At 44.4% G+C, this 12277-nt stretch overlaps 1 protein-coding gene across 1 annotated transcript; it reads right to left on the bottom strand.

Annotated features, from left to right (window-relative positions):
• Nucleotides 1-214: 214 nt before the first annotated feature.
• LOC110522873 (transmembrane protein 275-like) lies at nt 215-2258 on the bottom strand. Its single transcript, XM_021601325.2, has 2 exons — nt 2135-2258; nt 215-1449 (listed from the first exon to the last, which is right to left on the bottom strand). The coding sequence occupies exon 2, from the start codon at nt 1293-1295 to the stop codon at nt 471-473; it is 825 nt and encodes a 274-aa protein (XP_021457000.1). The 5' UTR covers nt 1296-1449; nt 2135-2258; the 3' UTR covers nt 215-470.
• Nucleotides 2259-12277: the final 10019 nt, after the last annotated feature.

The raw sequence follows: 12277 nt of genomic DNA, 5'->3' as shown, positions 1-12277 counted from the left end.
TGACAGAGCTTGAGAGGACCTGCAGAGAAGAATGGGAGAAACTCCCCAAATACAGGTGTGTCAAGCTTGTAGCGTCATACCCAAGAAGACTCGAATGCTGTAATTGCTGCCAAAGGTGCTTCAACAAAGTAAATAAAATACAAATATTTTTATATATATATATATATATATATAATATTTGTTGTTATGGGGTATTGTGTGTAGATTGAAAAATGATTTAATACATTTTAGAATAAGGCAGTAACGTAACAAAATGCGGAAAAAGTGAAAGGGTCTGAATACTTTCCAAATGCACTGTATATAGTACCAGAGGAGTATACGGCACCAGTTTATGTAATAGCCAGGAGACAGCCCTGCTACGTTAGGTAAGGCTTGTGTATAGCCTTCATCTGGATGCTCTCCTTATAATCAATATCAGAGGTCAATGCCTGGTCCTCAGAGGTCAATGCCTGGTCCTCAGAGGTCAATGTCTAGTCCTCAGTGGTCAATGCCTGGTCTTCAGAGGTCAATGCCTGGTCCTCAGAGGTTATTGCCTGGTCCTCAGAGGTCATTGCCTGGTCCTCAGAGGTCAATACCTGGTCCTCAGAGGTCAATGCCTGGTCCTCAGAGGTCAATGCCTGGTCATCAGAGGTCAATGCCTGGTCATCAGAGGTCAATGCCTGGTCATCAGTGGTCAATGCCTGGTTCTCAGTGGTCAATGCCTGGTCCTCAGAGGTCATTGCCTGGTCCTCTGCAGTCAAGACCTGGTCATCAGGTGTCACATCTATATTATAGGTCTCTGAGGTGGTGAGCTCGCAGGCACTGGAGGCAGGGTCATCCTCACAGGCCCGCAGTGCAGGGGTGTCCCTATGGGTGGAGTTACTAGACTTGTGGGAGGAGGTCGGGGAGTTGGTGGGACTGAGCTGCACGGCGGTGGTGTCCTGCAGCGTGTGTTCGCTTGTCTCCATCTCAAACGTTGCGCCGGCCCCCATCCGCATCAGCCCCCAGCTCTCGCCCCCCTTTGCCTTACGGGTATCGCGGGCCGGGGCCCGTCGGCTACACATGCAGCATGCCCCAAAAAAGGACAGAGCCACTATTAGGAGCAGTGGCCCAATGACGATGGATGGGTTGCTGGCGGGGATGAAGGACTTGAAAGTGAAAGCCCCCACCAAGGTGATGTTGATGCCCGCCAGCATGATCCCCAGGCCACAGGCGCAGCACAGGGCCGGGGAGGGGAAACTCTGGGGCCATAGGCCCCATTTTCTGCATGCTTTCTTAGGCCCCGAGGCCCTGGAGCTCTTCTCGGAAAGGACCATCTCTCTAGGCTTGATGATGGGTACTGTGTAACTCAGATCTTTTTATGATTGCATATTACTTAATTGTCTTATGGATTCAGATACAATGTAATAGGCTTGATTAATGACAAGATAGTCCAGCCCAGATACAGGTCAGGTCATGGTTTTCTCTGCCCTACAAGAGATAGACAGAAGAGTCAGATGATGTGTTCCTTCCATAGAAATAGGTTTTCTGGAAATAGGTCATTGTCACACAGGTCTAAAGGTAATTGAACTGACATTGAGGGAGAAAATCTGATGCATTATGCATCCATGTGTAAGAAATTCTACAAAGACTAGATAAATCAAGGGTATTATTATCCTTAGCTCTGCAACACACTGATGCCCCGTTTTTTCACAGAGAATCATACATTCAGGACTCATTGTTATTGTTCATAGGTACAGAAAGAACAATTACAATCACACTTTGTTCTGCAAGTCAAATAAATAATTGCTTCTATAGTCCTATTTGCAAAGCTGCACGCAGACATTCATAGACAACATTGTGGTAGTGATCTTATTTTATTAAAAGTGTATTCTAGACTACATAAATGTGCAATATCAGTTTAAGACTGACAAAGCCAATAAACTAAACTGTCTAAACTGTTTACACATTGGGCTACCCTAAAAATGAAAAATGTTAGTACCATTATAGTTCTCTCATTTAACTCGTTCTTTAATGAGCAACATACAGTATCTTCTAAAATCACTGATTGTCATTTAACAATTCCTTTAGAATAGAATAGATAAATAACTCCTCTCTTGGCAATGAAAACATCAAATAGTCTACAACGCCTTTGAGAGACCTTGATCTTACTTACATTTGATCAGTTCCATCATTTAGGCAATGTTGTTTGAAATTCCCCGTCGTTTGCCTCACATTTCGATACGAATCGTCGACTTTAGGTGACACTCCTCTGGTGCGCTCACACAGCCAACAAGGTGAAGGACCATAGAGGGAAAGAGAAGAGCGCTCGTTAGTTTCATGCATGGTTAACGCTAAACCACTAGGGGCACCATTTCAACGCCATTCACCGATGAACACTCGCAGTTCAATTACAGTACCACGAAACTGTTAAACCACATAGAGTAACGGTTAAACAAACCAACACAGACAGGATAGTTTTTCAAATAACTCTTTCATTCTATTCCATATATCTGTGGCATATGCAGGAAAATTATATTTTTTTGCAGAAATTGAAAAAGCTCAATATGTAGCCTACTAGGGGGGTAATTCTTGTTAATTAAATTATTGCGATAGCAATGTGAAAAGCTTGTTTTGGAAAGCTGCTTTGTAGACCTATAGCCCAGACAAATGAATCGACACCTGGTTCAGAACTATCCACCAACACAGTGCAACCAATAAAGCATTATTTGTGAAACACCTTCCTCTCCAGCACGGCCGCGTTATGGGCCAAAATCTGTCCAGTGTAAGCCCAATGCGTTTCTATGGGAATAATATGCAGACCTAAACTTATATAATTACTCCTGTCTAAATAAAATTATTTCAAAATACTTCACCCTTCACCAGGGAGCATGACTTAGCCACAGATGATCAATCGCTTCTTAAATGTTTTTGTTGTGGATTGTTTAAGTGTGTTTGGGAAGATGGCAATTTGGGTAGTGCGCGTGGCAATAGGTTTAGCTGAGTAAATTGCGGCAGTCAGTGAAAAGCGTCTGAAATATGTGTGAAGATAATGTGTTTTGAGTATAATTTTAAATGTTGGATCAAGTACAGGGGGGGGGGGGGGGGGGGGGGGGGGGTGCGAAGATATGGTGCGTCTCTTTCCAGAATGCATGCAGATGTAGGAAGGTGCCCATTTGGTCAACGTCTTATTGCTGAACCGAGGTAAAGACATTTAAGTTGGATATTCGATGGATATTCACGCTATCAAACCTCAATAGCTTTCAAACCACTTGAGCCACAGACTACAAATGAGTGTCATGATGTTGGGAAAAATGCGCACAACATTGCACAGGTCTTATTTTCATGATATGGACATTAATTCGCTTTCCAAAGCTAATAAACATGGGGAAATGTGAGCAGCATTTCCTATTCCAAGTCGAATTAGTTAGGGAGCTTAAACAAAGTGCAAACTTTTTTTACATTTGAATTTCAATTGCTCCTTGGTCATGTGACCTACGGGACTCAAACAAGGTTTGATGTCCACTTACTACCCTTCTATATTGCACACCCTTAATTTTGTCCATTTTTAACTCACACGTTTTTACATACATTTTTCAAAATGTACAATTTCAATAGCTCCTTGGTCATGTGACCTACTCACGTCAAACAAGGTTCAGAATGTACAGTCAAATCAAATCAAATCAAATTTTATTTGTCACATACACATGGTTAGCAGATGTTAATGCGAGTGTAGCGAAATGCTTGTGCTTCTAGTTCCGACAATGCAGTAATAACCAACAAGTAATCTAACTAACAATTCCAAAACTACTGTCTTGTACACAGTATAAGGGGATAAAGAATATGTACATAAGGATATATGAATGAGTGATGGTACAGAGCAGCATAGGCAAGATACAGTAGATGGTATCGAGTACAGTATGTACAAATGAGATGAGTATGTAAACAAAGTGGCATAGTTTAAAGTGGCTAGTGATACATGTATTACATAAGGATACAGTCGATGATATAGAGTACAGTATATACGTATGCATATGAGATGAATAATGTAGGGTAAGTAACATTATATAAGGTAGCATTGTTTAAAGTGGCTAGTGATATATTTACATCATTTCCCATCAATTCCCATTATTAAAGTGGCTGGAGTTGAGTCAGTGTCAGTGTGTTGGCAGCAGCCACTCAATGTTAGTGGTGGCTGTTTAACAGTCTGATGGCCTTGAGATAGAAGCTGTTTTTCAGTCTCTCGGTCCCAGCTTTGATGCACCTGTACTGACCTCGCCTTCTGGATGATAGCGGGGTGAACAGGCAGTGGCTCGGGTGGTTGATGTCCTTGATGATCTTTATGGCCTTCCTGTGACATCGGGTGGTGTAGGTGTCCTGGAGGGCAGGTAGTTTGCCCCCGGTGATGCGTTGTGCAGACCTCACCACCCTCTGGAGAGCCTTACGGTTGAGGGCGGAGCAGTTGCCGTACCAGGCGGTGATACAGCCCGCCAGGATGCTCTCGATTGTGCATCTGTAGAAGTTTGTGAGTGCTTTTGGTGACAAGCCGAATTTCTTCAGCCTCCTGAGGTTGAAGAGGCGCTGCTGCGCCTTCTTCACAATGCTGTCTGTGTGAGTGGACCAATTCAGTTTGTCTGTGATGTGTATGCCGAGGAACTTAAAACTTGCTACCCTCTCCACTACTGTTCCATCGATGTGGATAGGGGGGTGTTCCCTCTGCTGTTTCCTGAAGTCCACAATCATCTCCTTAGTTTTGTTGACGTTGAGTGTGAGGTTATTTTCCTGACACCACACTCCGAGGGCCCTCACCTCCTCCCTGTAGGCCGTCTCGTCGTTGTTGGTAATCAAGCCTACCACTGTTGTGTCGTCCGCAAACTTGATGATTGAGTTGGAGGCGTGCGTGGCCACGCAGTCGTGGGTGAACAGGGAGTACAGGAGAGGGCTCAGAACGCACCCTTGTGGGGCCCCAGTGTTGAGGATCAGCGGGGAGGAGATGTTGTTGCCTACCCTCACCACCTGGGGGCGGCCCGTCAGGAAGTCCAGTACCCAGTTGCACAGGGCGGGGTCGAGACCCAGGGTCTCGAGCTTGATGACGAGCTTGGAGGGTACTATGGTGTTGAATGCCGAGCTGTAGTCAATGAACAGCATTCTCACATAGGTATTCCTCTTGTCCAGATGGGTTAGGGCGGTGTGCAGTGTGGTTGAGATTGCATCGTCTGTGGACCTATTTGGGTGGTAAGCAAATTGGAGTGGGTCTAGGGTGTCAGGTAGGGTGGAGGTGATATGGTCCTTGACTAGTCTCTCAAAGCACTTCATGATGACGGAAGTGAGTGCTACGGGGCGGTAGTCGTTTAGCTCAGTTACCTTAGCTTTCTTGGGAACAGGAACAATGGTGGCCCTCTTGAAGCATGTGGGAACAGCAGACTGGTATAGGGATTGATTGAATATGTCCGTAAACACACCGGCCAGCTGGTCTGCGCATGCTCTGAGGGCGCGGCTGGGGATGCCGTCTGGGCCTGCAGCCTTGCGAGGGTTAACACGTTTAAATGTCTTACTCACCTCGGCTGCAGTGAAGGAGAGACCGCATGTTTTCGTTGCCGGCCGTGTCAGTGGCACTGTATTGTCCTCAAAGCGGGCAAAAAAGTTATTTAGTCTGCCTGGGAGCAGGACATCCTGGTCCGTGACTGGGCTGGATTTCTTCCTGTAGTCCGTGATTGACTGTAGACCCTGCCACATGCCTCTTGTGTCTGAGCCGTTGAATTGAGATTCTACTTTGTCTCTGTACTGACGCTTAGCTTGTTTGATAGCCTTGCGGAGGGAATAGCTGCACTGTTTGTATTCGGTCATGTTACCAGACACCTTGCCCTGATTAAAAGCAGTGGTTCGCGCTTTCAGTTTCACGTGAATGCTGCCATCAATCCACGGTTTCTGGTTAGGGAATGTTTTAATCGTTGCTATGGGAACGACATCTTCAACGCACGTTCTAATGAACTCACACACCGAATCAGCGTATTCGTCAATGTTGTTGTCTGACACAATACGAAACATGTCCCAGTCCACGTGGTGGAAGCAGTCTTGGAGTGTGGAGTCAGCTTGGTCGGACCAGCGTTGGACAGACCTCAGCGTGGGAGCCTCTTGTTTTAGTTTCTGTCTGTAGGCAGGGATCAACAAAATGGAGTCGTGGTCAGCTTTTCCGAAAGGGGGCGGGGCAGGGCCTTATATGCGTCGCGGAAGTTAGAGTAACAATGATCCAAGGTCTTTCCACCCCTGGTTGCGCAATCGATATGCTGATAAAATTTAGGGAGTCTTGTTTTCAGATTAGCCTTGTTAAAATCCCCAGCTACAATGAATGCAGCCTCCGGATGAATGGTTTCCAGTTTGCAAAGAGTTAAATAAAGTTCGTTCAGAGCCATCGATGTGTCTGCTTGGGGGGGGATATATACGGCTGTGATTATAATCGAAGAGAATTCTCTTGGTAGATAATGCGGTCTACATTTGATTGTGAGGAATTCTAAATCAGGTGAACAGAAGGATTTGAGTTCCTGTATGTTTCTTTCATCACACCATGTCACGTTAGTCATAAGGCATACACCCCCGCCCCTCTTTTTACCAGAAAGATGTTTGTTTCTGTCTGCGCGATGTGTGGAGAAAACCGTTGGCTGCACCGCTTCGGATAGAGTCTCTCCAGTGAGCCACGTTTCCGTGAAGCAAAGAACATTACAGTCTCTGATGTCCCTCTGGAATGCTACCCTTGCTCGGATTTCATCAACCTTGTTGTCAAGAGACTGGACATTGGCAAGAAGAATGCTAGGGAGTGGTGCACGGTGTGCCCGTCTCCGGAGTCTGACCAGAAGACCGCCTCGTTTCCCTCTTTTTCTGAGTTGTTTTTTTTTTGGGTCGCTGCATGGAATCCACTCAGTTGTCCTGTTTGTAACGCAGAACACAGGATCCGCGTCGCGAAAAACATATTCTTGGTAGTACTGATGGTGAGTTGATGCTGATCTTATATTCAGTAGTTCTTCTCGACTGCATGTAATGAAACCTAAGATGACCTGGGGTACTAATGTAAGAAATAACATGTAAAAAAACAAAAAACTGCGTAGTTTCCTAGGAACGCGAAGCGAGGCGGCCATCTCTGTCGGCGCCGGAAGGGCGCCGGAAGGGCGCCGGAAGGGCCTACACATTGCACACTCTTTTGTTTGTCCATTTTCATCTCACACAATTTTACATACATTTTTCAATATTAAAAATATCAATAGCTCCTTGGTCATGTAACCTAATGACCTCAAATTACTTTCAGAGCGAGGCATCCAGTGCGGTAACACGACCGATCCCGGACATGCTGGCGGGAGCCCCGGGGAGAGTTCTCTTTACTTTGTGAAAGGCAGGGCGCCCTGGAAAGGGTTTGCCCTGACAGAGGGGCCATAGCCCTGGAAAGCATCGTCCGGTGAGCTCTCCCCGACCCTTGAAAATCTGGGGGAGAGGGTGTAAATCTCACGCCGGGCCGTACCAATATCTGCAGCCGGTCTCCAAGGTGAACAGCCTCTGGCATGTTAGGACAATGTAGGTAAGGGAAGTTGGCAAAAAAAGATCCGTAACTTCGTGATATGTATTGGCTCTAAGGCCTGGGTCGGTCGGGCTGGGGTGCGAAGTGAGGCTGGGCTCGAGCTGCGGCTGCGGGAACAGTCGCTCCATCGCCCTCCTCTCACCACCATTGGAAGTTTGTTGTGCGGCCCATCTCGCGGTCCCTCGTCCGTGGTCTCGCAAGGGGCTGGGTGCGGGGGTACATCGGGGTGGTGTCCGTCAGCGGGCCGAAGGGGGGTTGGGTCTGACGGTTGGCGGGAGAAACTCTGGAAGTGCGCAGGGCCCTTTTCACGGATGTCCCCAGCTACGGCGTTCGCCAGCCCCACACATTGTAGGTGGGGAGGTCTCCTCTATGCTCACTAGACTTAAGGCGGAAACTAAACCCATTGGCCCCGCAGTGATAGGCCGTTGCATGGATCTGGCTCATGGCCTACGAAGTGGGGTGTATCTCCAGCTTCTCTGGGGAGAGAGGTCTACATCTGATGTGGGTATTACCATCCACGCCCATTGATGTCAACTTGATGAAATTCAAAGGAGTGTACCCACCTGTCGCAGTAGCACTCAAATTCCCTGTGGGGTGACTGTGACCCCCTCATGTCAAAGTGAGGAATATTGATGAAGCGCTGGTAAAGGTGGTTCCTATGGCTCTGTCCCGGAGAGCTGACTGGGCAAGCAAATGATTGAAAGGGGTTGATTATTTTCTGTTGCTTCTTCCGACACCTGGTCAATGGTGCCGGTAGATACTGCGAGGGGTATTTGGTTCTCAAGCCTATAAGTATTGCGCTGGCACTTGATGTCGATTGGGTGTAAAAACCCAGTTAAAGTCCGCTGAAGGCGGCAACTGATGTCCAGTTTGTAAGACAGAAAAGCCTCTGATACCGCCGGGCGTGACTCGAATGGATGTCAATTTGATGATATCTGACTGTAGCATGCTTTCCTTCGTGGTTGCACTCAAACCACCTTCGGGGTTGCTGTGACCCCCTCATGTCAAAGTGAGGAAATTCGATGAAGCAGCGGTAAACCTCGGGACATAATTAAGAGTTTCTTGAGGTAGCCAAATGCCTCATCATCTAATAATTGATGGTGAACGAGATGGTGAACGAGATTCCCACTGTCCCTACCTACTATCTAGCAAAAACACAGCCAAGGGAATGGGCTTGACGGAATCAGCCTCGGCCGCCGGGATAGTCTCTCTTGGCAGGTGAGTGCAATGTGTAGGCCCACTGATTGTACATTCTGAACACAGTTTGAGTCCGGTAGGTAACATGACCAAGGCGCTATTGCAATTAGAACGTTTGAAAAATTCATGTAAAAACGTGTGAGATGAAAAGGGACAAACTAAAGGGTGTGCAATATAGAAGGGTGGTCAGTGGACATTCTGCACCTTGTTTCAGGTCAGAAGGTCACATGACTAAAGAGCTATTGAATTGAGAAACATTGAAAAACATAGAAAATTCATGTAAAATTGTGTGAGATGTAAATGGACAAACTAAAGGGTGTGCAATGTGTAGGCTGTACATTCTGAACCTTGTTTGAAGTCAGTAGGTCAGATGACCAAGGAGCTATTGAAAAATCAAAAGTTATATTTTTTTTGTGTGAGATGAAAAGGGACGAACTAAAGGGTGTGCAATATAGAAGGCTCGTCAGTGGACATTCTGCACCTTGTTTCAGGTCAGCAGGTCACATGACCAAGGAGCTATTGAAATTAGAAAGTATAAACAAATATTAAAACGTGTGAGATGTATTTTGACAAACTAAAGGGTGTGCAATGTCTATGCCTGCCGAGTGTACATTCTGAACCTTGTTTGAAGTCAGTAGGTCACATGACCAAGGCACAATTCAAATTTGAACATTTGAAAAATTCATGTAAAAACGTGTGAGATGAAAATGGACAAACTAAAGGGTGTGCAATGTGTAGGGCCACTGACTGTACATTCTGAATGCTGTTTGAAGTCAGTAGGTCACATGACCAAAGAGCTATTGAAATTCAAACATTTTAATAAATAATTTAAAATAGTGTGAGATGTAAATCGACAAAAAAAAGTGTGTGCAACATGTGTCTATGCCATTGGGTTAACTAGAACCAGTTTTGAACGTTTTAGGAGTAATGGTTAAAGAGCTATTACAATTTTAAAACGTGATTTGTCACTATGTTGACGGTCCCTAACTGCTGTTGGTGGACGTAAGGAAAACTACAGGCGAATATGCTTCGAATATCCAACCTGAATCTGGCTTTACTTCGGTTATCGCTGATTGACCAACTCACCACGTACACCACTCATTTTTTATTCGCCTCACAGAAGTCAACAAAGTCTGTTTTTTAACATAGTTCCTCGATAATCACCAAGCCTCATAATGATCACCAAGGAAAACACAACGATTTGATGATTCCATATATCTAGTGGAAACGTAAAAAAATAAGCTTTTTGTCAGGAGCTCACTGTTGTAAGACAGGCTAGTTGGTACAATGTTGCAAATTCGTTAGGACAGTTCTGGCTGGACGGTGTGATGATTTCATAGAATGTTGAACTTCACTAGCAATAGCTCAAGTCAAGACATAGAAAGCGAGGCAGACCGGCGGAGAAGAGATATGAATATGATTTAATTTTCATCAGGGTACTTTTTACTGTTTTTATCTGTCGGCTTTAGGCCTATGCATTTTATTTAGTTGATGATCGAAGTTATAGGCCTGGTGCATTGGCCTATAGACTATAGTATATTTGAGTTATATGCTCTCATGTCTTTAGCCGTATCAATGTTAGCATATGGCAGAGGCTAGTGATCTCGCCAATAGTAACAAGTTTATAATTGTACTTCAGATTTTTATGATTAACCACGTGACAATGATTTTGAAAAAAATAACGCGTAAACGTATTAGGCTATTGAAACGAAAATGTTGCACCAAATTGTGCATAATTGGTACGCAGGTCAGTAAAAATTGTAGGATACGTACTATAAACTTCCCCAAACTTGAAACTCACGAGCTACCGGGTCATTACTATTACACGCATTGTGCACAGTTTAGGAAGTCCCGTGAAAACAATGCGCCCGCCTATTGAAATCAAATGCCCGTCCAACTAATTCGTCATGCATCTTCGCCGCTACCTTCTCCTTTAAGGAGCTCTTTTAGGAGTGTGGACAGGTGAATCGCGATCACTCCATCCATGTCCTCTATCCAATGTCCTTGCTCCATTCGCAACTCACTCACCATTCACACTCTATGAGCAATTGGTGAGTGATGGGCCCGAAATAAACCAATTCACTCCGTTTTTCTAACCGTAGACCGCTATCTCTCGCTCTCTCCATCTGTCTATCTACTCATGCTGGACGTTGATCAAATTGTCAAATTGTCACGTCTGAGTTCTGCCAATGATGGTGAGACAAAACGACAACAACATTGAATAATTTAAAAATAAATAAACGGGTTTTATTGGGAAAATAGCATACCGCATTGATGTGCAACATAAGAACATATGCATATTTAGGAACTCATACACGTGGGCTTAAACAAACAGTGGACATCGTATTTCGCAGATAGTTTATGCCAATTAGTGTGTCTCATCCCATCTAATTTGAGGTTAGGCTGATTCGTCCCAAATGGCTCTCGATTGCTTATATTGTAGACTACTTGACCAGCGCCAATAGGGATTAGGGGCAGAGTGAGCGGGCTTTACCATAGCCACTGACTGATCCCTAATGTGTTGCACTTTCTCTGACGGCAACCCTTTGTTGAGTCATGCCCGTTTATGAATGCCCTTAGTTGCTATAGCGATGGAGTATCCATGGCAACCGGGTGAGATCCGTGTAGTGGGTACATGCCATTTGACATTAGCCGGGTAATACATTAAGTTAATAGGGTGAGGGGAATAAGTGCTAGACTTCCATCAGTGTCCCCGGTTAATAAAAGGACAAGCTCTTACAGGGGTGAAAAAGTCAACTGGTAGAGATAAATCAATTCGGTAAAAATAAGGAATCTTAAAAAAAAAAAGCATGAGCATTTCAGTAACTAAAGAGTATTTCAGTAACCAAAGAGCATTTCAGTAACTAGGTGGGTTTGAACAAATATATTGTACAGGCTGAAATGGCCATCTGACCAATTTCATTCTTAAAAACACGAAACTAATTTACTGTGACAGGGTAGCCTTCAGTCTTCACATGGTAAGTTATTTATATCTCCATGATTTCTTTGGCACATTCATTCAGATCCTTTTACAGACAAGCCATCTAAATGTTTGTGCAAACAACAAAACATTTAATAAAAATACTGATATATATATATATAAAATAAAACTCCCTTTCCTCCAGAGAAACCCGTCTAGAATATAAACTACACACATATTAAACACTTTAGTCACAAACATTTAAAAACAACACATAATATTAGACAATTAACAAAAATATACATTGTCGCATTTCCAAATCACTGATTATGACAATGTCTGTGAATAGACCAAACAACAATGAATTCACTTAACAGTAAACGGAGCAACAGGTTAGTGGTATTACTGAAAAATATTTTAAAAATAAATGAAGGAAGCAATTGCAGAATTGTCCTGATATCATTTGGAAAGGAAATGTGAGGTAATGCTTGTAGTTTTTATCAAGACTTCAAATATTAGCACCATCCGAGCGAGCCTCCCTCTTTAGTGCGAGTGAAGTGAGTTCGGGAAAACAACTGAATGTATGCGTTCTTCTTGCAAAGCATGTAAACATTTCAATCAAACTATTATATTAA

Source organism: Oncorhynchus mykiss, chromosome 5 (genome assembly GCF_013265735.2).
Source record: "Oncorhynchus mykiss isolate Arlee chromosome 5, USDA_OmykA_1.1, whole genome shotgun sequence".
Lineage (NCBI taxonomy): Eukaryota > Metazoa > Chordata > Actinopteri > Salmoniformes > Salmonidae > Oncorhynchus > Oncorhynchus mykiss.
Note: the sequence above shows the minus strand (reverse complement) of the source record. Positions and strands in the feature narration are given on the sequence as shown.

Bases quoted from the DNA above. Each gene is read 5' to 3' on its own strand.
- LOC110522873 (XM_021601325.2), bottom strand. From the start codon at position 1,295: ATGGTCCTTTCCGAGAAGAGCTCCAGGGCCTCGGGGCCTAAGAAAGCA.